The 27,199-nt window shown below is 34.5% G+C and overlaps 1 protein-coding gene across 1 annotated transcript in view; it reads left to right on the top strand.

The window, feature by feature from the left end:
* Window positions 1-27,199, top strand: part of LOC126879778 (stomatin-like protein 2, mitochondrial) — a 55,840-nt gene that overhangs the window by 9,743 nt on the left and 18,898 nt on the right. Inside the window, exon 3 of the mRNA XM_050643028.1 lies at window positions 1,339-1,782. Coding sequence (XP_050498985.1) covers window positions 1,339-1,782 — 444 coding nt within the window. The remainder of the gene's footprint in view (window positions 1-1,338; window positions 1,783-27,199) is intronic.

Here is a 27,199-nt window from a genome sequence, read left to right as displayed (position 1 = left end):
TCGATCATGAGCGTCATAAAAAAAATAATAAAATCCGCGACTTTGACCCCTTATAACTACCCTCGGCCCCAACTCTGGTTTCCGGCCGTTGGTGAAAGTCATGTACACAACTAATTCAATATATCCCCATTTAGTTTTTCCATATTACTTATCACGCACAAAATCCGCTTCTATCTCTCCGATTATTGGATGTTCTGACCGACAAAATACATGGGACGTTTTCGTAATCTGACGTTCCAAATTTTTAAACTGTTCCACAATTATACTTCCCCTGTTCCAGTGTTCCCGTACATCAAAGTTTGTCCGACTAGACACCGTTAAACTATTAACAAATTTTCAGTTTGCTATTAATCAACTTTTTTTGGTACGCCGGATCCACCTCTAATAACCCTATGGTTAGTTTTGAATTTTAAAGAAATACCAACGAATATACAACAATACTAACTTTTGTATTGTGGTACATATTTTCGAGTGAACTAGCAGCTTGGTACCGCATGTTTTTTCGAACTGGCCCTAAATAAATGCCTTTTTTAATAAAAGAAAGTCATAAAAATTCCAAATCATTTTATTTTGAGCTGTCCATTGAAAAACCAAATAGTCTTATTTTATTGTAACCCAAGGGCATAGGCGTAACATGTCGCTTATCAGAATGTTCAAAGTGTTTTAAATGTAGATATTAATTTTTTTCAAATCCTGAGAAAACTAATAAGAATTAAAAAAAAAAAAATAGACGCAGCATGAAAGATTACATTATTTCTGAGGGACGAACATCCCTGAAAACTTCTATAATGTTTATTTTGATACGTTACAGGGGTGAACATAAAAAGGAAAATTTAGTGTTATTATTAATTGCGAATATTTCATTCAAAAGAAACTTTTTATTTATTCTAAGAGACTTTCCATTCGGCCCTCGGTAATAACGTAATCTTTCATTCTGCGTTTAAATTTTTCAAAAATACTTATTAGTTTTCTCAGGATTATAAAAAAATAAATATCTACATTTAAAAGTTTTAAATTAAAACACATTGAAAATTTTGACTTTTATGTGGCACTCATTGTATTATTAATTTTCTTATCTTAATTGGCAACTAACATGTCTATCTCGACAAAAAAGTATATCTACTAAATAAATTATTTTTCAAACTCTTTCAAACTAGTTTGACAAACAGTTTGAATTTTCAAACCTGTACGATTGACCAGTTTGACTTGACTTGAAATATTTGTCAGAAGGATTGACTTGAGTTTGACTTGAAATTAAGTCAAACTCAAGTCAAGTTCAAACATTCAAGTCAAACTTGTGCAACTCTAGCATATACTAATAAATTAAAACTGTTTTAGGCCTGGGTTGTAGAAAGAATGGGTAAATTTCACAGAATACTTGAACCTGGTTTAAATGTACTCATTCCCATCGTAGACAGGGTAAAATATGTGCAAAGTTTAAAAGAAATCGCCGTCGATATTCCAAAGCAGAGTGCAATAACATCTGATAATGTCACATTGAGTCTTGATGGTGTTTTATATCTTAGAATCATCGATCCTTATTTAGCAAGTTATGGTGTTGAAGATCCTGAATTTGCCATAACGCAACTAGCACAAACTACTATGAGATCAGAATTAGGAAAAATATTACTGGATAAAGTGTTTAGGGAAAGAGAAAATTTGAATGTATCCATTGTTGATTCAATAAATAAAGCTAGTGAAGCATGGGGTATGACATGTCTTAGATACGAAATTAGGGATATAAAACTTCCTCCGAGAGTCCAAGAAGCTATGCAAATGCAGGTTAGTAAACTGTTTATTATAGATATTAAGATATAGTCTGTTCGCTGAACTCAGACGCAACTTTCTAGATATTTTAGTCGGTAATTTTGCCAATTTTGGTAAAATTGGCAAAAAATAATTACTAAATAGTTAATAATCACTAAATAGTTAGTAATTTGGCCAATTTTTGTAAAATTGGCAAAAAACAAAAAAATTGCCAACTGAAATATCTAGCCAGTTGCGTCTGAGTTTAGCGAACCGACTATATATATTATTGTTTTTATTATTTATTCTTAGTTTGCAAGACTTTCAACCTTTACATAATTATCATCATCATCATTGGCTCTACAACCCATGGTGGGTCTTGGCCTGTTCTAGAATCAGCTTCCATTCCTTCCTATCCTTTGCCTTGGTTTTCCAATTTTGTACTTTTAACATTCGTAAATTGTGCTCCACATAGTCCTTAAATCATGCTCTAGGCCTGCCTCTTCTCATCACTAACAGATCTTTGGTTATAAATGTGTTTCGACGGCTCCATCTCATTCATTCTCTCTAAGTGGCCTAGCCACCGCAGCCTGTTTATTTTGATGGACCTATTAGTACTAGGATCTCCCCAGACCAAAAAACATGGTCACAAATAGACCATATACTGATTACAAGAAGGAAGCAAACATCGGTAACGGACGTGAGAACCTACAGAGGTGCACATGCAGACACAGACCATTATATGGTGACTGCAAAGGTAAGACAAAAAGTCAAAAGAACTTAAAAAAACACAACAAAAAATAAATGGCACGTAGAAAAACTGAATGCTCCAGACATAAGGATTAAGTATGTTGATGACATGAATAAAAAACTGAAGGAACAATCTAATCCTACAAAGGATATAGAAACAGAATGGAGAAATATAAAAAACTTTATAAGTCAAACAGCAGATGTACACATAGGGATAAAAAGAAACAAAAAAAAAAGAATGATGTAACGAAGAATGCCATAACATGCTAAAAAAGAAGGTAGAAATGAGACAAATGTGGATAAGAACAAATAGACAGGATTATAGGGAAGAATACAAAAGAATAAGGAATGAATGTAAGAAAAAAATAAGGAAAATTAGACGTGATTGGTTGGATGATAAGATAAAAGAAATAGAAAAAGAAAGTAAGAACAGAAACACAAAAGAATTCTATAAGAAAATTAGTAAGCAAAACAAAACCTTTAAAGGAAAGATAAAAGGCATAAAAGATAAAAATAGAAAAGTATCAGAAAACGATGAAGAGTGTAAAGAAATTTGGACTAACTATTTTAAAGAATTATTAACAGAACAAGAAGATCAAGACCTAAATGAAAACATAGAAGAAGAGACAATGATGTTAGGAAACCAGCTAGAAAGACCAACAAAAGAGGAAGTTGAGGAGATTATTAATAGCAGCCGTAATGGTAAAGCCTCAGGATCGGACTATATCAATATAGAGATTATAAAATATAGTGGTGAAGAATTAAAAGATAAATTATACAATTTGATAAAAGACATATGGGACGAAGAAAAAATGCCGGAAGAATGGTACAAAGGACAAATTATCACGATTCATAAAAGAGGAGATCAGCAGATGTGTAATAACTACAGAGGACTGACTCTATTAAACACAGCATATAAAATTATGTCCGCCTTAATACAACGAAGACTGACCGATGCTACCACGAATATCATAGGACACTATCAATGCGAATTTGTTAAAGGAAAGTCTACAACAGATGCCATACATACGGTTAAACAAATTATGGAAAAAGCTCATGGATATAAAATAGGGATTGAACTGCTTTTTATAGATTTTCAGCAAGCATTTGACACAATAAAAAGATCAAAATTAATGGTAGCTCTGAAAGAAATGGGAATACGAAATAAATTAAGAAGATTAATACAAATGACAATGAGTAGAACTGTAGTTAGTATAAAAACTCAAGTAGGCGACACAGAAAAATTTGTCATCAATAAAGGGGTGAGACAAGGAGATTCATTATCAGCAACTCTGTTTAATCTTGCCCTAGAATACATCGTCAGGAAGATCAACAAAGGCACCCTCCGAACGAGAGAAGGACAAATAATAGCATACGCTGATGATATTGTGCTAATAACAAAAAAATAGAAAAACAATGGAACGAATGTTAAACGAAATGGTAACAGAAGGAAAATTAATGGGATTAAAAATAAACCAAGAAAAAACTAAAATAATGAGATTTGACAAAAACTTTGAAAACAGAAAAGTTAGAGTAGGAGAATACACTTTTGAAGAAGTCGAAAAATTTAAATATTTAGGAATATTAATAACAAACAATGGAGAAAGAGAAACCGAAATCAGAGAAAGAATTATTACAGCAAATATGAGCTTCCATGCAAATAAAAAATTACTTAAAAATAATTTATTGAGTAAGAAATCAAAAATGAAAGTATATAAAACAATAATTCGACCGACGATGATGTATGCAGCCGAAACCATTAGCATGACAAAAAAACAAGAGGAAAACCTTAGAATATGTACAAGAAAGAAAAATACTAAGAGCAATATTAGGACCAATAAAAATAAATTACAATGAATTTAGACAAAGAACGAACCTTGAGCTACTGGAAGAAATTAAGGAGGATATAGTGTGTACAATAAAACAGCAAAGAGCAAAATGGCTAGGACACATATTGAGATCCGGATCAACTACGACGATATTCTCAATATTGGAATGGACACCAGCTGGCAAAAGAAGACGTGGAAGACCAAGATCTACATGGTTACAAGAAGTAGTAAGTGATCTCAACAAGGCGGGCATACGACATTGGAAAGAAAAAACCAGAGACAGGAGAGAGTGGAGAAAAATAACCGAGAAAATTAAATAACGAACATGAGGACTGATCTACCTCAAAACATAGATCTAGAGAGCTAAAGCGGCGTAACCCCTAAAGGGGTGTTTAGCCACTATACAGGGTGTTTCATTAATAATTGTCCATATAGTAACTGGAGAAACTTTAACACAAAATACGAAGATTTAACCCAAAACACTTAAATAAAATGTGGTTCCTTACTGAGTTACAGGGTGTTTTATCTAAAAATTTAAAAATTATTTTTGCTCAGCATTTTAAAACTACATATTCGACGTATCCTTTTCATACCTGTCAGAAAGTGCGACAGTAGATAGGCAAAGCGGTTTCTGGCACATCCCCTAAATCGCAACCCTTAAATATTAATAAATGCCAAACGGCTTAACGTAGGATGACGTGTGACGTATCGTTGGAAAGGGGATGAAAAAGGGGGTTGAACGCAGTATGTGGCGTGCGCATCAGAATATGCCAAAAGGGCATTACGTCATATCTTCTTTTCTATTGGTCCGATTTTGACGTAAGAGGGCGCGTCGGAACGGGGAGGGGGTAAAGAACACATAAAAAAGATGGCGGCAGTGCCAAAAGGGCATTACGTCATATCTTCTTTTCTATTGGTCCGATTTTGACGTAAGAGGGCGCGTCGGAACGGGGAGGGGGTAACGAATAAGTTGAGACAAAAAACAAAGATGGCGGCAGTGCCAAAAGGGCATTACAGCATATCTTTGTTGCTATTGGTCCGATTATGACGTATGGAGTGTCAAATGAAAGCGGTGACGACACAGAAGCCAACTGTCAATTCTTCTTCTGTCAACGTTCAATATTAACTGTCAATTCTTCTTCTTTTCCGTATAGTGCCTAACAGAACGTGACATTTGACGTATGACGTGACAAACGAAATAAATAAGAAGAATTGACAGCATCATGACAAACTAAAAGAAGAGGAAGAATTGACAGCAACATGACAAACTGAAAAGAAGAAGTTGACATGACAAACGAAAAGAAGAAGAATTGACAGCAACATGACAACTAACAGAAGAAGTGACAATGGCTTAACAAAATGAAGAAGAATTGACAAACCGGAAAGAAGAAGAAGAATTGACGGCTGCGGAAAAGAAAAAGAGTTGACATGACAAACGAAAAGAAGAAGAAGAATTGACAGCAACATGACAACTAAAAGAAGAAGTGACAATGTCTTAACAAAATGAAGAAGAATTGACAAACCGGAAAGAAGAAGAATTGACGGCTGCGGAAAAGAAGAAGAAGAAGAAGGTGACGTGACAAACGAAAAGAAGAAGTGACGATGGCTCGACCCAAAGTAGAATTAACAAACCGAAAAGAAGAAGAATTGATAGCAACAAGACAAACGAAAAGAAGAAGAAGAAGTAACAATGGCACAGCACAATGAAGAATTGACAAACCGGAAAACAGAAGAAGAAGTGACACACCGAAAAGAAGAAGAATTGACAGATGGCTTGACACAAAGAAGAAGAAGAAATTAAATACGAGTTTATTATTCATAAAATTCACATCTAATACTAAGTATTAAATAGAATTTCATTAGTCACACAAAACGAATGTGTCAGCGGAAGCAAGGCACATTCCCAATCTCATATTACACCTGTAACATGATATTGCAATAGTAAGAATGTAGGGCAATGACCGCAAAAAAGCAACGATTATATTTTTTGCAACATCGCCAGAAACACCTTGCAAATTTTACACGACTCGTTAAAACGGAAATTAAAACTGCAACTTATATAAATAATATTCACATGTCTAATATTGCATTTTAACCTGATATTGCAAAATAAATAAGAATGTATAATATGGCAATGACCGCAAAAAAAAAGCATCAATTATATTTTTTAGTATACGATTTCATTATTATGACACAGCACATTCTACCCGACGCGTTAATAACGGAAATCAAAACCGCAAACTCTAGCAATAATATGCACATGCCGTTTCAAAGAATCCTGCAAGTACATACATGTAAATTTTAATGCGTCATCAGATTAACCTACTATATAAATAGAAATCGGGGGATAGCCAGTTCATTGAGTTTCCGACAGGCATAAAGTACACCAATTGTGTCCGAACCACAGTTTCTGAACGTGTCGCTAGTTAGTTCGCAGTGCAGTGATAAATACTGAATCAAGGTAAGCTATCTTTGTTGTTCATATTAAATATTTTTTCTGTATGTATTTGTTGTGTACTTGTGTTTCATGTCTTAAATATTTTTTAAATAAGTTCTTGTGTTAGTATTATGTACTTGTGGTTCTTTTATCTATGTTTAAAATAATTACGTGCAAAAAAATTCACGTCTACTGTGCTTTAATAATTGTGGACTATTTCTATTACTCTCTCCCCAATTTTCTTTTGCCGGCCTTCTATATACTTGTGTTTCTTTTATCTATGTATTTTTAAAATACTTACGTGCAAAGAATTTCCCTTCTCCTCTTCTTTAATAATTTGTGGATTACTGTTTTCTATTTCTCTGTGTTCCCAATTTTTTGTCGGTCTTCACAATTCACAATTTCTTATTTTTACACGATCACATTATTTTGTTAATGTAAATTATCGATTTGTTGTTTTTTAATGTCTCTGTTTTTGTTACGTACTTCTGTGGATTTTGTTTTCTCTAAACTATTATTTATAGGAAAATAGTAAGATTTGTGCACGTTTTCTAGCAATTGTTTCTTATTGTTTTAGATGGATTTAACAAAAATAAATGCCGTTTCTTTGGTTGCAGACCGTAAACCAATAATTAAATTAAACGAACTACCAATAAACGAGCCACAAAAAGTAATAGACGCCAAGCTGGTGAAAAATAAATTTGGCCAAGTAGTTTTGCTGGAACTGGAGGAGAACGTTGTGTTCCTGCCAAATAGAGTCACAAACGTATATACTCCATTCATCTCTGACTTTGCAACTAAGAAGTATTCCATTATATTTCGAGGACTGATCGATACCGGATACCACCGCCCATCAGCAAAATTTGAGATAATAGACAACTAGCTATTAGAATAAAGGAAAAAGGGTAAGTGATCTTGTTCTTTCTTGTATCTTTTGTGTTTGAGTAGCCATGCAACATAAACAAGTGATCAAACAGTCTGATGATTTGCTTCACATTATTAAAACGCTTCGTAAAATAATGTTTGACAAATTCACTGATAGGGACCGTAAAGTGTGGACAAGACGTGTAAATAGTCAAATTTGGAGATGCAATAAAGTTATTAAAAACAATAAGCTACCCATTGGAACAGTTAGAAAATTGCAAACTAACATAGGTCATTTTAAGCATTTTAGACAAATTATTTTAAATTTCAATAATAAACATGTTGGGATGGGGTTTAGTTCAAAATTACGCAATAGAGTTAAATGGGAAAATGTTATGTCGTGTTTTGCCAGTCGAATTAAAACCGGTGTAATAGTAAATTTAACTCATAAGGACATTGGCCAATTTTTAGAGGATGCTTATACTGTTTTTAGCAACAAAATTAAAATTATTTTGAAAACACATAGAATACTTAAAGTCAATACTGCATTTTGCGGGGAATTCATTAAAAAATCAAGTGATAGTGAAAGTGTAGATTTAAAATATTTTAATACGAAAAATGCTATTATAGATACATCGACTGATTTGCATCTTTGGTTTCGTGAAAATGTTAAAGATAAAATTTATACAAAGCTGTCCGAATTTGCAGAAAAAGATTCAGGAGCCGCGCTGTCTAAAGTAATTTCATTAGAGGTTAATATTAATAGAGTGGACATAGGAAACGGCTCGTCCTTCATTGACTTGCCAAAAGAGATTAGTAATAAAAAGGCTTGTATCAATGTTCGTAATTTTGATCAAGCATGCTTTTATTGGTCAATAGTTAGTGCTTTGTATCCTGTTACTACAAATCCACAAAGAGTATCCAAATATCCACATTATTCTACTATTTTGCAAACGGACAAATTAGAAAGCCCAATGCCATTAAATCAAATTTCAAAATTCGAAAAACTAAACGCCATATCCGTCAATGTTTTCGCATTAGAATTAAATATAGTTAAGGACAAACAATTTTACGAAGTAGTGCCTGCCAGACTGACACCATCAAAGGTGGAAAAGCATGTTAATTTGCTTCTTGTACAAGATAAATATTTTCCAAAATTAAATGATTACGATGCTCCTCCAGAAGATGACGATCAGACGGAAATACGTTTTCATTATTGTTGGATTAAAGATTTGGGAAAATTAGTACAGTCACAAGTGAATAAGAGCAAAAGTAAAAAATATATTTGCGATCGTTGTTTAAACCACTTTAGCAGTGAAATCAAACTAGCAGAGCATGAAGAAATGTGTTCGGATATGAATAAATGCAAAATGACTGTTCCTAAATATGATCATGTGGGTTTTCGCAATTTTACGTACAAACAAACAACTCCGTTTATAGTTTATGCCGATTTTGAATGCCAATTACATAATTTTACGGATTCCAATGTCAAATTGAGTAAAACAGCAAAATATCAGAAACATGTACCTTTTAGTGCAGGTTATTATTTTAAATGTGCTTACGATGACAGTTTATCTTATTTTAAGAGCTATAGAGGTGAAAATTGCATGGAGTGGTTTGCAAAAGAAATGGCTGAAATTTCCAAATTTGTAAATTCCAAGTTGAAAACAATTATACCTATAGCCGAAAAGACTAATACAAATGGAGCGACTGTTTGTCATATTTGTGAGAAACGCTTTTTGGCTACAGATACAATTGTAGTAGACCACAACCATTTTACCGGAGAGGTACGTGGATTTGCACACCAAGCATGTAATTTGAACTTTAAAAAATTATTTGTTGTTCCCGTGGTTTTTCACAATTTTAGTGGTTACGATTCGCATTTTATGATTATTGATTTATGCAAACATGGGCACTTGAGTCTACTTCCAATTAATAAAGAAAAATATATTTCATTTACATTACACTCTGACGAACATCAAATTAAATTACGATTTATTGATTCACTAAGATTTATGGGAGCTTCACTCGACGAATTAGCATCAATTTTAGACACATCGGAAAAGAAGATTTTAAAACGAGAATTTAGTAATTTAGATGATGATACATTCAATTTGTTAACTTGTAAAGGAGTATTTTGTTACGATTATATCGATAGCGTGGAAAAATTAGATGAAACTTCTTTACCCAACATTAGGCATTTTTATAATAAGCTAAATAATGAATATATTAGTGAAGAGAAGTATGCTCATGCGCAGAATGTTTGGAATAAATTTAATTGTAAAAATTTGGGTGAATACAGCGATTTGTATTTGAAAACAGATATTCTGCTGCTGGCTGATGTGTTTGAGCAGTTTCGACAAAAATGTCGAGACACGTATAAACTAGATCCTGCTTGGTATTATACCATGCCAGGATACACGTGGGATTGTATGCTGAGATACACAAAATGTAAATTAGAATTGCTAAAAGATGTGGATATGATTTTGTTCATGGAAAAAGCCATAAGAGGCGGAATATCTGTTTGCAGCAACAGGTATTCGGAGGCCAACAACAAATACATGTCGACGTATGACCCCACACAACCCTCTAAATACATCATGTATTTAGACGTGAATAATCTGTATGGCTGGGCCATGAGTGAGGCTTTACCAATAGGAGGATTCAAATGGATTGAAGATGGTACCAAATTTGGTGTTGCATCAAAATCCACTAATCTTCCCGAAGGTCATATTGATATTATGTCAATACCAAATGATGCGAAAGAGGGCTATTTTTTCCAAGTTGACTTGGAGTATCCACGCGAATTGCATGATAAACACAAAGATTTTCCATTTGCTGCCGAACACCGCATTCCGCCCGGTTCAAAATTGCCAAAGTTAATACCGACCTTATATCACAAAACAAAATATATTATTCATTATAGAAATCTTAAACAGGCATTAGAGAACGGTTTAATTTTAACAAAGATACACAGAGTGTTGAAATTTAAACAATCTGCGTGGCTGCGACCATATATTGAGTTAAATACCAACTTACGAACAGCAGCCACAAGTAGCTTCGAAAAAAATCTCTTTAAATTAATGAATAATGCTGTGTTCGGTAAGACAATGGAGAACATAAGACGTCATCGTATCGTAAAATTATGTAAAAAATGGCATGGAAGGTACGGAGCTAAAAATTTGATTGCAAGTAGTCGATTTCATAGTCGAACGATCTTTCATGAGAATTTGGTGGCTATCGAACTGAAAAAATCAGAAGTATGCTTTAATAAACCCCTGTATATAGGCGCAGCAATCCTTGATATATCCAAATTATGTATGTACGATTTTCATTATAACTTTATGCTTCCAACGATGGGAGAAGAAAACTGTTCATTGCTGTACATGGACACAGACAGCTTTATTTATGAACTGCAATGTTCAGATGCATATAGAGAGGTTTTAAAAGCATATCCAAGCAAATTCGATACCTCCGACTACGCCGAAAATAACCCATATGACATAGAACGATTAAATAAAAAAATCCCTGGATTAATGAAGGATGAGGCAAATGGGAAAATAATTACACATTTTATTGGGCTAAGATCAAAAATGTACACATTTAAAATGCAAATAACAGACGTGGAGAGGGAAAAAGAAAGACAACGCCTGGAACGAAAACAACTAAACAAAGAGAGAATTGAAAGCGACGTAAGCAATTTGGGAATAACCAAAAAGGCAAAAGGAGTGAAATATAATGTCGTTCGAAATAAAATTACGTACGAAGACTATGAAAAATGTCTTAAAGAATTCAAAATTCAAAACGCAAGCCAAAGATGTATTCGGTCATATCAACATTCAGTATTTAGCATCGAACAATCCAAAACGGCTCTAAGTCCTTATGACGACAAGCGGTACTTAATACCAAAATCATTTAATACGCTTCCGTGGGGGCATTATAATACATAAAACGGCAGTGTCATCACTAAACATTTATTTGTTGTTGTTGTTGCAGAAATACAGCAAAAGAAAAGATGGTAACAACATTACGCACACAATCTATAAAAACTATTTGTGAAAATATCTTGAACATAACTGAATTTGTTGAGATGTCACCACTGCCGTGGAGCCTTACTGTAGAAATTTGTAATAATTATAGTATTTATCGCTTTCGAAAATTATATGAAACTGATTATTTGCATAAAATACAAATATGTGATCAAATAGATTTTGAACAAACAAAACGTGAAAACGAAGCAGAAAGAAATCATCTTTGTGAGTCAAATTATTATAAAGAGAAAGAACTTAATATGTATTGTGTTTGTTTTTCTGCATTTGTAGCAGATGCTATTGCTTTAAACTTTTGTTTTAGCTGTTTCAAACTTTTCCGAAACGTACTTAAATCAAAAAATAAATGTTATGGTTATGAACAGGTTCTTAATTGGAATGAATATCATGAATATGAAATAAAATATTTGTATGATTTAACAGATAATTGGTGTCAAAATTCGTTTGATCACGTCTTGTTTGATACAACTTGGTCCTTTCAATGTAGATGCTCAATGCATAAATAATTTTCTTCTTTTTGCGCAGTATATGGTTACTTAAAAAAAAAAGAAAAGATCACTTATCGCAAAGTTTTTGTAAATTGTATATAAAAAATATTATCCATTGTATAATGTAATTTTTATTAATAAAATTGTTTAATCTTAATTTTTGTTTGTTTTATTTATATTAGGTAAAAATAAAAGACAACATATTTATTAATATTATTTATTCACAACTATCCAAATCATTTACAACTTTATTGCTATAATACCATACATATTCATTCAAAGCTTGACTTAACAAAGTATCTGGAGAAATTTCACAAAACGCAGTTAAAGCGTGAAGTCGACTATATAAACTGTTACTCTTATGACAATTTTGCTGAATAAAGTATACAACATTTCTATAATACGAAAAAAACTGTAAATTGTCCAATAACGACACTCGTTGAGACACTAAATCAATGTTTGCTCTCAGGATCTGGCTTACATCATCTTCACATAAATAATATTCGATTCCGTGTTTCTCGATAGTCAGGAACTTTACATTTTCCATTACCAATTGTCTTAGTTTGCAGAAATCACCACACTCAAATTCGATTGGATCATACTCATCGGCATAGGTCGGCAAAGGTGGTATGAAAAATTCTTCCATAATTTGTATAAACATCTCAATTAGGGTAGTCCACTCGAATGTGTTTAAACTGATTCTTGTAAATTTACCATGTTGGTACAGAATAATGGATGGAGAAAACTGTCGAGCTGGAGATAGGCCAATTTTTATGTGAAAACATCCTATTGGATAGGTAGTTTCCAATAAATAATATGGTTCATCTTTGGCAGCTTCTTCATATTTTTCCAGTACTCGATCTAATTCAGCGTCGTAGATAATTGTCTCTTCACTTTCGTATCCGCTATCTTGAGAAGTCATAGTACTGCTGTTGCAACTGAATACACAAGTCGGTTGGAGAAACTCAAACTGAATGTGACGGATGGTTGCTGAGAGAATTTATACTTTTTCAATCCCCCACTCTTTGCGTGTAATTGTCAGCATTTTCTAAAAAATGTATGTCTACGCGGCGTATCGAAATATAGATCCTTAAACTACATCTGAACTAGTAATCCAGCTGTTGTGTTTGCTATCCAATCCTAACCATTTAACATACATTTTATTGCCTTTTCGTCTAAGTACTTTTTCAACCAAGTAAATGTCGGGATTTTTTGTTTTCTGTAATTCTTCTTCGTAAAACCCGCCGCTAATCGGTGTACCTTGCATGTCTTCGAGCAAATACGTTATAGGATTCGTTATCTTAACTTGTACAATTCTAAATAATTCTGTAGTCCAATTGGGCGTGTAGGCCTTTTCAAAGAAATGTTTTGCCTTTGATATACGTACAATGTCGCCAACTTTAAATCTCCGTGGACCGGCAATCTTTAAATGACTATAATTTTTGTTTAAAATGGCTTTTTCATTGGATTTGTTGACATGAGATGGCTTGTATCCTGTTTTACTGTGCTTTGTATTGTTGTATTCCTCAGTGACTGTAGGTAGTGCATCTAGCCATTTGTATGATCCATGTAAACTAAAATACTTGTACAACTTTGCTTTCAACGTTCTAATAACTCTTTCACAAATGGCAGCCTTCTTAACCGTGTATGTGCTGTAATGATTAATTTCGTGTTTTTTCATTAAATTTTGAAATTTTCTGTTGTAAAATTCGGTTCCCTGATCAGATTGTAGGTTTTTCGGAACTCTTTGAGTACGGGCGAGAATATCCGAAAATGCGCGAGTAATTTCCTCACCTGTTTTGTTCTTTAGAGGACGTGTCCAAACAAATTTTGAAAAACAATCAATTACAACTAGTATTAGTTTGTAATTTTTATTTTGGTGCGCATAAGGACGCATTTCAGCCAAATCCATCTGCCACAAGTCATCGATTCCTTTGATTATTGTTCGTCGACGAGGATAGTTTTTTCGTGATGGTTTATGCAACTCATACACCACCTGTTCCTTTTCTTTAGACATTTTTATAAACGACTTTCAATTGCTGTTAGGCGGGTATCTATATTCATCGAATGAAGGTTGTATACTACATCCTGTAATGCCGCGTTCATTTCTTTTATCTTCTTTTCCATCTTCATATCGTATATCGCATGATGTGCAATGGTTTCTGCAGCCGATTTTATATTCTTATCCGTATCCTTTTTTAGTGTATTCAAATCATCTTTGAATATTTTTTGCAACTTTTGCTCGAGAAGTGGAACTGTGGTTTTATGAAGCTCTTTTCTTACTTCGTTTAGTTCCATGGTTAAATTCTTTATATCATTAGTTTTTTGCTGCAACAACTTATTTACATTATTCTCCGTGTCCTTTTTTAGTGTATTCAAATCATTTTTCATTATTTTCTGCAACTTCTGCTCGAGAAGTGGAACTGTAGTTTTATGAAGCTCTTCTCTTACTTCATTTAGTCCGATGGCTAAACCTTCTATCTCCCCAGTTTTTTGCTGCAACAACTCACCATGTGTTTGAATTAATGGTGACTGTATGTTACGCAACTCATTTATTTGTGCATCGACGTATTTTTTCGTTGCAGCATCACCATTTTCTGATGGATCCTTGACATTGCAAATTTTCACATTTTCGGCATTAATATTTCCGTCAGAAGTATGTGGAAATGTAACTCGCGTCACCTTTTGAGCGCTACCACCACCACCACGAGAATGATGACCGAATTTGTCGACACTCATAATGGAAATGATATTGTCATTCTCAGTTACTCTATTATATTAGCTTCTTTTAGTTCATTGATGATGGCTACAATTTCGTTGTCGAGAGATGTGTTGCCGGCGTCTTTCGAAGCCACCAAGAGTTGAAGACGATCCACCAATTCATTTGGGTCGTCCCAGTAAATATATTCCCTAGGCAAATCATTGTATGTCAAATGCGTAGGTAATCCAGAACCGACATCTCCTCTACTAGTTTCTGTATGACGACGTTGAGGTATTAATGATGGAAGATTAGGTTTAATAATTTCCTTCCACTTGTAGCCGTGGGTTCCCTTTAGTGTACCATCCCGTCTTTTATGAGCGCCGGTTATATCCAACAATGAAATATAGTCTTTAACGTCTTCTTCTTTAAAATGATCAGGGTCTTTGTAAAATATTAACTCATATAGTCCACGTGTCCCTTTAACATATTTTCCTTTCGTTACAATCCTACCATCCCGAGTGAAATTAATATCAGTGGAACCAAGTGCCCATTTTGCCGTTTTGCTATCATAGGTTGGACCGTATACCTTATCTATTTGATCTGAAGATATCCCGTGATTTATCACGTAAGGTTGAATTAGAGAATGATATTGGTCTAGGTAATCTTGAAATACTTGTTCGGATACTTCATCTTGCGATTGGTTTGTTTCTATGTTATCTTCGTATTCTTCATCTTCTTTATCGTTGTTTTCAAACACATCTCCATCACTTATAAATGATAATGGTGGTGTAGGATTTTCCTCTCTATCTGGCTCTTTTTTTAGTCCTACTTGTTCCTTTTTCACCTCTTCTTCTTCTTTTTTAACTTGTCTAAACTTGTTATCGATAGCATGATGCAACGTTTTTGATGATTGCGCAATATTCTTGAGTGGTTTCGAGATTGGTTTAAAAAGTTTATTTAGTGACTCATCTTGTTCTGTCTTGCCTAATTTCAATGCCAAATATTTTTTGCGAATTGATCTAGCCAATTCGGCAACTTTCTTCTTGCGCATGGCAATGGCGACCGCATCATAAGACATTTTGTTGACAACTAAACAATACATCAACTTACAATTTTATATATTTATCAAATCCTTTGCGGTATCGGCCATTGTTAAGGGGAAAATCTTTCATAATGACCAAAGTACCATAGCGGTCTGTCGTCCAACATTCTGAACACATTTTTTTAAATTCATCAAACGACATGTCTGGCGATACGTGTTCATCAAATATATGCTTCAAATTTATCTCGTCCTGCTTGAATAATACAATCATGTTACAATTGTCTCTTATTAGCTGCTTCGGTATTTTTGAATATGTTTGACATAAATAAGCGGCATCGATATTTTTATGTCTGCACATGGAATAATACTCGCGAATCTTCTGTTGACCATCACATGCAACATCGTCAAATAAAAAAATTGAGTTTGGTTGTGCTTCATCTGGACTGATAATTTCTTCATTGTCTTTGAATGGAAAGTACCCAACACCTTTGACTTGGGCTATTACATCTTGCAGTAGTTGGTATTTCGGTTGAAAAAGGGATTTCGAATAAACATAGACATTTTTGAATTTGGCGCCATTCGGATTAAATAATAGTGATAGCATGACATTCGTTTTTCCGCACCCACTTGGACCGCAAATAATGGCTCTAAATGAGTTTGGTAGCAATTTACCATGTTTACTGACTGTCACTTTCTGGACAATGTCCAGATTATCAATTGGCAACGTCTGCTCTTGTTGAACGATCTTCATCGTGTGGCAAGTGTAGTACATAAGTACGGCAATATATTATAGATGTCATCACTTGCATGGCATCAGTCCAATGTTGGTCGTCGAAGGAGGAGGTCTCGTGAACTCTTTAATTAATAAACTGCCATTTGAGCTACATATTCCTGGCGGTTATCATTACTGTGGACGTAAGTAACTTTGCGACAATTTTGTTGTGTTTTATAAGTAAAAAAAAAATACGTTCTTTATAGCTGGAACAAAACTACAAAAACGTCTTGCACGCGGAGATCCAGGCATTAATCCATTAGACGCAGCTTGTAAACAGCACGATATCGCTTACTCGCAACATCCATCTCTCGAAGAACGTCACAAGGCCGATAAAGAATTGGAAAATAGAGCCTGGGAGCGATTCAAGTCGAAAGACGCTAGCTTTGGTGAAAAAACTGCTGCCTTACTTGTAACCGGTGGAATGAAGACGAAAAGAAAATTGGGAATGGGATGTCAGTTACGTCGTGGAAGAAAGGGGCGTTACTCTTTCAATCGCGATGTTGTCTCAAAAATTGCAAAGTCCATGAAGAGAGGAGCATCGTTACAAGATACTGCTTTGACTGCTGTACGGATTGCAAAATCCATAATCAAAAGACTTGGCGGTCGAAAAGAAATTGATGTTCCTCGCGTACTACCACTAAAATCTGGAGGTTTCCTACCCCTCATACCTCTCTTTGCCGGTCTTTCGGCATTGGGGGCTTTAGCAGGTGGTGCTGCGGGGGTGGCAAAAACTGTGGTCGACGCAAAAAATGCCCAAAAGAAATTGGAGGAGGATATACGTCATAATAAGGCAATGGAACATATCGGTTCGGGTCTGTACCTACGTAAGAAACCCAGAGGCGGATTCGGCTTGTATTTGAAAAAAAACTTCCAATAAAGCTGCCCAATCGTCCGCTGTACGACTTGGACATTGCACATTACGCGAAAATACTTAACATACCACATTTTCGAGGAGTTTTCATGAATGACGCTCTGCCTAGAGACGGCCCTCGACAACGAGAATGTGCAATAGTTAACTTGGATGTGTCCGCGCATAACGGAACACATTGGGTAGCATATAGAAAGATAAACAACGACGTGGAATATTTCGATTCATTTGGTAATTTGAAGCCGACCAAAGAACTTGTGAAATATCTGGGTGCACGTGCCAGAATTTTCTACAATAATCACCAGTATCAAACTTACAATCAAATCGTTTGTGGGCATTTATGCTTAAAATTTTTATATAATGGACAGTAGTAGATTGCTTATGTCCCATATGTTTCGCGAAAAATGTTTTACAGAATATAGTGAAGAAGAACTAAAACACATACCGCTAGAGTATATTATACGGACTGTTAGACCTTCAGAATTGTTAAGTATATGGCATAAATTGCCTGGGGAATATCGAGGAGAATTTAACTTGCAGATACTACTTCCGTGCTTCGTACATTACAACAGACCAGATTGGAGGACTCACTGGGATGGACCACCCGATTCTCAAGCATCTTGTCATTTATGTAAACTTGCTTTAGAACAAATAAAAAATATGTGAAAAAAAAAATTGGTGTTTATTCAACTATATATATAAACCTATTAATCTATCGACTTGAATCAGTCATCATGTCGCAGTTGTTGAGAGTAGTTAGTACCACTTATACATTTTCATTTCAACCACCCACACCAATCGTGTTGGATCCGAAAAAAGATTACGAAATAGCTCTTCGTGCCTTCCATTCCTACAACAGTATACCAAACATTGAAAATAACAAGTTTTATTACTGCAATGACAAAAACAAATGGCAAAACTTTGCTTTTCCCGATGGATGTTATGAAATTGCCGATATTGAAGAATACATACAAAAGAAACTGGGTGCTGACAATGAGCTTAAACCAGAATCGATATTTAGTCTAAAACCTAACCACAACACGTTGCAGTGTCAAATATTTAGCAAATATAGGATTTCGTTTAAGCAACCTGATAGCCTTGGTACAGTATTGGGATTTTCTCCGGCAATACTCAATCCTGGACGGATACATACTTCGAATCTACCTGTTAGAATTATTAAAGTATCTAGCATACGCTTTGAATGTAACATTAGTACTGGAGCCTTCGACGGTAACAGACCTGCTCATACGATCTACGAATTTGTCATACAATCAAATCCTGGGTACGCAATTGACGAAACTCCTCACAATTTGTTGTATTTACCCGTTGTGCCGCAGCGTGAACTTACCAATATCACTGTCTTGGCTCTCGATCAAGAAGGACGACCTGTAAACTTTAGAGGAGAAGAGAGCACATTGGTGCTGGAACTTAGATCAAGAGGGAAATGGGACTAGTAATAAGGTCATCTACTGCTCAAAGGACACCATTAGTTGTGCAGCCGTCCAAGCGACAACATCGTATTAAAAGAACACCATTAGTTGTGCAACCGTCCAAGCGACAATATCGTATTAAAAGAACACCATTAGTTGTGTCGAAGCGGAAACCTCTTACGTTCGCAAAAAAATTGTTTTTACAATCACTTGGTTTTAAACTAAAAAATGACAACAATGTATGGAAAACGAGCTCGTTCAAACGACAGCAGCGTAATGCCTCCAATATTCGATATTTATCGTAAGCCAATGTTTGATGAGTCGATTCGAAAGGCCGAATACCGAACTTATGCACCATTCATCAAATCATTCAACTGTAATGATATTGTAGAATTTAGCATTAATCAAGTTGACTCGTTTTTTGCAATGAGCGAAACCTTGTTGTGCATTAAAGGATCACTCGTCGATAAAGAAGGATCTGGCGTAGTCAAACTAGCCAACAATGTGGGTGCTTTTCTTTTCGATTCGTGTACGTACAGCGAAAGCGCACGGGAGATGGAAACAGTGCGGGATCCTGGTATCGTAAGTGCTGTACGTGCCATGACGTGTTACAATCAAGAAGATTCCCATTATATGGTTATGGCGGGTTGGAATTACCCTAATGATCCCATTCTACACGATGCAGATAATTCATTCAACATACAGATACCTCTTAAGCATATTTTTAACATTTTCAACGATTATCCAATGATTACGTGTGGTCGTCAAACAATAAGACTAGTTCGAGCTCGAAACGACAACGATTGTTTAATTATTACTGATGAAACTACAAAAGCAAAGATTAACATCACCAACATTGAACTCAGAGTGAAGCACATATTTCCAAATGACGAAATTAAACTAGAACTAATGAAGTCCATTCAACAAGATCAACCTATAGTTATTCCATTTAGAAAGTGGGAATTGCACGAATTGCCTACCATTACCAAAGGTGCTAGGCGTGAAGTTTGGGCCGTCAAAACTAGCACATCAGTTGAAAGACCACGTTATGTCATTGTTTTCTTTCAAACAGGCAAACGTAACACGATTACAGCTGATCCTACCTTATTTGACAATGTTAGCATCCAAAGTATTAGATTATCCTTAAATGGAGAATATTGGCCAAACGAGAGAATGCAGTTGGATTTCAGCAAAACTGACTACAACGAGGCCTATTTCAACTATACCGAATTTTATCCCAGCTACGTACATTCCCACCAAAAGCGACCTCTACTCGATTTCTCAGCTTTCAAGAATCGTGCATTGTTCGTCATCGACTGTTCAAAACAAGAAGAAAGCATGAAAGCATCCACTGTTGACGTAAAACTAGATATTGAAGCACATAATGGTTTTCCCGAAAATACCAAGGCCTACTGCATTATAATTCACGACTGCGTAATGGAGTACTACCCACTTACCGAAATTGTAAAAAGTCTAAATTAGACGCATAAAGTGTCAGTAGTACAAGAGCAGTCATCATGAGAGTAGCATTCGTAGATATTCAGGGATTCGCTGTGGACGGGTGGTTTGTTCCCAAAGAACTTACCATCGAAATAGGTTTTAAACGAAGTCATTACATCTTTTTACCTCCGAAACCATTCAATGCGCTAAGTAATGATGATAAGAAGACAGCATCATACGTGGAGAAAAAACTGCTTGGCATTCGATATTCTGATGGAGCAGTAGAATTGTCCAAAATAAATGAAATACTAGAAACCAAGTTGTTGTATGCAGCCGATTACATATACGTTCGAGGAGAACAAAAAGCAGAATTTTTAAGCAAGAAATGTCACATTTTTGGAGTTTTTCCCCTTATTATTGATGTTTGCAAGTTTGATGGCACGCCTCTTGCTACTGGAAACGTTGGTCCTGCTACAAACCCCTGTCACGCCGTTGGACTATTTTCGTGTACAGAAAGAAATGTGGATCGTCTACGTCACTGGTTTTCTTATACAATATTACCATTGTAATTTTTCTATGTATAAATAAATATTTTTAGAGAGAGATTTTTGCTTTTTTATTTAAACACCTTATTTACTGATCAAGTCTTATATTACATGAAGATTCAAATTTTCTCTTTACAATTTCAAACATAATTTTTAAAATTAAGATAAATATAGATGCTAATATTACACAAGACATTGCAAAGACATTGTCTATTTCACTTTTCACATACTCGCTGGTGTTGTTGCTGGCACCCATGGTGTAGGCTGAATACGTCTCAATGGATATGTAGCTTGTGGTAGTTTTCTAAAAGCGTAAAGACCTTGCTGCTGCTGCTGTAAATTCAACTCTTCAGGCTTCCACGTTTTGTCCTCAATATGCAAACTATCGAAATGTCTTTTAATTTGTTTTATATCCTCATATGATTTAATATCTTTATTTAACTGATTAAGTTTAGTTTGAAATTCCATAACCCTATGTATGTACTCGGTGGGATTCATATCAGTACTGAACATGCTCAGTGTCACAATGTCTCATAAATGCCACGTTCTGCGTCAAATGTCGGACGGAAAACTGAACAATGTCACATATCTACGTCAAATGTCACGTTCTGCGTCGAATGTCAGCGCTTTGCCACGTCACACATAAATGTCACGTCATACGTCAAATCTCACGTTCTGTTAGGCACTATACGGAAAAGAAGAAGAACTGACAGTTAATATTGAACGTTGACAGAAGAAGAATTGACAGTTGGCTTTTCCACGCAATCGTTGACATAAGATTTAACGGACGAAAAAAGAAGAAGAATTGACAAACGAAAAGAAGAAGAAGAATTGACAGTTGGCTTCTGTGTCGTCACCGCTTTCATTTGACACTCCATACGTCATAATCGGACCAATAGCAACAAAGATATGCTGTAATGCCCTTTTGGCACTGCCGCCATCTTTGTTTTTTGTCTCAACTTATTCGTTACCCCCCTCCCCGTTCCGACGCGCCCTCTTACGTCAAAATCGGACCAATAGAAAAGAAGATATGACGTAATGCCCTTTTGGCACTGCCGCCATCTTTTTTATGTGTTCTTTACCCCCTCCCCGTTCCGACGCGCCCTCTTACGTCAAAATCGGACCAATAGAAAAGAAGATATGACGTAATGCCCTTTTGGCATATTCTGATGCGCACGCCACATACTGCGTTCAACCCCCTTTTTCATCCCCTTTCCAACGATACGTCACACGTCATCCTACGTTAAGCCGTTTGGCATTTATTAATATTTAAGGGTTGCGATTTAGGGGATGTGCCAGAAACCGCTTTGCCTATCTACTTGCGACTACTAGACACCCTACTAAATTATGATAAACAAACGTTTCTGGCTACTACCAGAGGCGCACGACAGGGGATGGTGAATGGTTGACCCTTCTCAAATTCTACGCCACTGGAGGAATTACTATTATAGTGCCATTTTTACATTCTCCAATACTTTCTACGTAAATAATATACTCTTCATTGGTAACGATAAAGTCATTAGTTTTCGAGATATTTGAAGTTAAATATGAAACGGCACAGTTATTTTGATTAATTTATGATATGATTCATATGATTAAAATTTAAAAATTATTTGTACCCAGTACTTTAAAACTATTTGGCGTATCCTTCTCATACTTGGCAGAAAGTGTAGGTACTGTACACCCTACTAAATTAAGATAAATTAAAGTTTCTAGCTACTACCAGAGGCGTACGACAGGGGGTAGTGGCTGGTTGACCCTTCCCAAATTCTACGCCACTGACGAAAATGCTATTTTAGTGTAATTTTTTGATTTTGCAATACTTTTTATGTAAATATTATACTCTTCATTCGTAACGATAAAATGATTAGTTTTCGAGATATTTGAAATTAAAAATGAAGCGACACAATACATTAATCAAAATAAAAGTGTCGTTTCATGTTTAACTTCAAAGATCTCGAAAACTAATGACTTTATCATTACGAATGAAGAGTATATTATTTTCATAAAAAGTATTGAAGAATCCAAAAATTGAACTAAAATAGCAATTTCGCCAGTGGCGTAGAATTTGGAAAGGGTCAACCATTCACTTTCCCCCGTCGTACGCCTCTGGTAACAGCCAGAAACCTTTGTTTAACATAATTTAGTAGTTTGTACAGTACCTATACTACCTGCCAAGTATGAAAAGGATACGTCGAATAGTTTTAAAATGCTGAACAAAAATTGTTTTTAAATTTTTAGATAAAACACCCTGTAACTCAGTAAGGAACCACATTTTATTTAAGTGTTTTAGGTTAAATCTTCGTATTTTGTGCTAAGGTTTCTCCAGTTATTATATGGACAATTATTAATGAAACACCCTGTATATATTAGTACTAGGCCATAATCCGTTTTCTGGCCCTTCTTTATAAATATGTCTGATGGTTTTACGTAAAAAACAGACTAAACATTCTTCATCACTTTTTGTCATTGTCCACGTTTCTGACATGTAAGTGAGTAAGGCTTGATTAGAGTTCTGTATATCAATATTTTCATTCTCTTTTGACTATGTAAGTATGATGTCGAAAAGTTTATTTAATCCATCGTACACTCTATTTGTTAGACATAAATATACGTCTGTCAATTTATGCAGTTACCGTATTACTGCAAATGCAGATTAGTAAACTGTTTATTATAGACTGTATATTATTATAAACTGTATATTATATTATGGCAGGGGAGCCCAAGCGGGATTTTTGCAGTTACTCGAGCGCGTCAGATTATCACATGGGGAGTACCCTGTATTTGTACCCCTACCATATATTGGATCTTAATACAGGGGAGTTCGTAAGGGGGGTCTGAAAAAAATTCTATCCTTAAGAAAGTTAAGTACAGTGTGTACAGTGCAGAACAGTGTATATTTCAAAAATCTGACGGTTTGAGCGGGGGTTTTCCAAAAATCTATTGAATGATACCAAACTCGATCGCCCACGGAGAGGGGTGGGGGGTAAATTTAACATTTTAAATATTTCGCGAAATGAACATCAGATCGAAAAACGGCAAAATGAACGTACATATTCAATATTTTTGAAAAATCTATCGAATGACACCAAACACGACCCCCCACGTAGGTGGGGTGCAGGTTTGCATTTTTTATTGCAGGTTTGGATTCCTTACGTAAAAATAAAAAACTTTTATTCGAGACATTTTTTCGAATTATGGATAGATGGTGCTATAATCGGAAAAAAGGATTGTTGGAAATGGAAAATTAAATTAAAATAATTACACTTTTATAAAAAGAACTTTTGAAGTTATACTTCTTTACCGGCGATAGAGGGTCAATTTTTATATGTTAAAACCTACCAGCCCGGCGCATGCGCATTATAACTTTGTTCTGATTGGATGTTCAAATGACATGTCAAAAATTATTCAATATGGCGGCTGTGGCACAGCTGTACACTAGGTTCGCTTTCAAGATGCAGTACATAGAAAAAAGTGTTGTGTGATTTGGTAGAATGCGATCTTACCCTTCAAAAAATATGTCACGTATTTCAGCACCTGGAAAATTGGAAGGATACTACAAATCTGGCCTCCACATAAGTGGTCTGTAGCTTCGACATGATAGGTGTGAAATTTTAAACGTTCTTGCTGTTGATTGGATAGGAAGGGTAGCGTTATCTAGCCTCCACGCTAGGTACACCATAGCCTCCATACGGTACTTCCAATATTTAATATTATTTTATTCAAGTGGACAATAAAGGTAAAACACAAACAACTTTTGTTTCTTAATTATTTATTCATACAATAATGTGACATTTTACATAGAAATATGAGTATTTAATTTCGATTAAATATATGTTTACTTGTTGAATTTATCGGCTGCACACAACAGCTGATCGGCCATTAGACCCAACAACAAAACGCGAAATAAAATGTGTATTTTAAAACTGTTGGATAAACAGTACCTACAATCAGAAAAACTTACCTTTAAAAAGGTACTCGATTATGAAATAACAAAAATATCAAAAAACACGACTGAATATCAGCTTTTTATGGTGACACAAACTAAACACAAACACCAAACACATCACATAACCGACCATATAAAATAAGTGAACGACAACGAACGAACGAACACGAACACAGATTACAGATTCACAGATAGCGCAGGATTTGTCATAAGTCATGTTCCACCAATCACAATGCCGACATCAGCGCCTCTGACTAAACGGAAGGAAAATAAATACGATTACATGTTTTTTATTAGAGTTAGGGGGGCATGATGCAGTAGAAATAGAAATAAACAAACCAAGACACATTAAATGCCACTAGGAGCACAACCGGATCATAATTTACAATGTATATACATTGTACATTCCAAATCATGATTTCCAAAGTTTATACATTGTAAATTATGATTCGGAAGTGCTCCTAAATAGTAGCATCTAACGTGTCTTGGTTTGTTTATTTTATACTGCATCTTGAAAGCGAACCTAGTGTAGTTTGATTATTTATGGTTGTTGCGTTTTGAAATTTGTGTGAAAAGAAACAAAGTTAGTTAATAGTTATACTGCCTTTTTAAATAGTTTTCATATACCTATATTTTTGAACTTTTGGACTATTTTGGACAAGGAAAACTCATTCTAATTTGGTAAGTAGTTTTTATTATAATCATATTGTAATTATACATTTGGATTAGGTTGGAATACATACATTTATTTTCTCAAGAATGGGGATTTTAGAGAGAAATCCCAAATTAGGTCCGATTTTTATTTTTAAATTATGATTTTTTGGCGTAGATTTATTTATCTAGTAGGTATGTAATGCTTTGATTTACATACTTAATTTGATTACCAACAAAAGTTCTACCAATCTTCATTTAATATATTGTTTTCTTACTGTTTTGTTATTTAATATTTTCTTCCACAAAATTTAAACTACATAATTTAATTATACAAAACAACTGTCAAACAGTAAAACGTTCAGTTACCCTATTTTTCCACATGAAAAATAATGTGGGATTGGACGAGTGAGTCTAGGCTTCGATTACGAATCAAAGCGACCCGACATTCACGGGTTCGATTCCCGATGCAAGTTTTTATTTTTTTATCCATTTTATGATTGTAAGTATATTTGTTATATAATTTTTTTTCAAAAAATGCGTATTTAAAATTTTTGCCAACAATTATTATCGTTCAGAAATAATTTTTTCTTTGTGGCATTTTTCAATGTGTTTGTGTGCGTTTTATTCTTTTATTTTTTTAAATTTTTGGTATTGTCTTAAAAATCATATAATATGTAGTAGAAGTATAACTTCTTACGTGCGTACAAAGTACACACACATTCTTTTTTTTATAATAAAACCTTTTTATTATTTACAGGAAAGAATATAAATTTATTTAACGATAAACGATTTAACGATAAAATGCTTAAAATTCCAAAAATTATACTCTAATAAAAATAGTTATTTTATGAAACAGTTCGTTAAGTATGCTTTTTGCGAACGCACGCGATATTTAGAGTACGAGCGACAACGGAGTGAGTGCTATAAATCGCGTAAGTTCGCAAAAAGTACTTCACGTACAGTTTCATACAATATTTTATCTACGATAAACAAATATAAAAACTATAACTCTTCGTCACTGGAATTCATTTCTATTCTACAATTTTTAGAACTTTGACATTTAAAAATTCTAACTACTTTCAAACCACAAAACTGTCAAAACTTTTGTTGTAATTCATTGGTCATACTGTCATTACCATGACAACGCGAAAGATAAGGATTGCGACCATGACAACGCGAAAGTTAAAAACAGTGCGAAAAAGTAAATCCCATTTAAAATACATTGTTACTTCACGCACACTTTAAATCCTTCACGCACTGCTATCTATAATGACAATTTTCACAAACTAAAAACTTATACATAATATGACATAGAGTAGAAAAAGTACTTTTTATAATATCACGGTTTTGTTATTGTACATGTACATATTTATGTAGGGCACAACATATTTGAAAAGAATAATTAACATATAAAATATAAATTTTTAGTAGATGTATTAACTGTTATTTATAATTATGATTCCAAAAATTACACTAGTATAAAATAGTATTTTTTAAAATACAAAATACCACTGTTGTTTAAAACGGTATATATAATTTTAAGTATATAAAGTTTTAATTATTTATTAAAACAAGTAAAAAAAGATACGCAACAGCCGGGTTCCAACTGGGGACCTCTCGATCTGCAGTCTA

This window comes from Diabrotica virgifera, chromosome 2 (assembly GCF_917563875.1).
Source record: "Diabrotica virgifera virgifera chromosome 2, PGI_DIABVI_V3a".
Taxonomy (NCBI): Eukaryota; Metazoa; Arthropoda; class Insecta; order Coleoptera; family Chrysomelidae; genus Diabrotica; species Diabrotica virgifera.
This window is presented reverse-complemented; position numbering and strand designations above follow the sequence as displayed.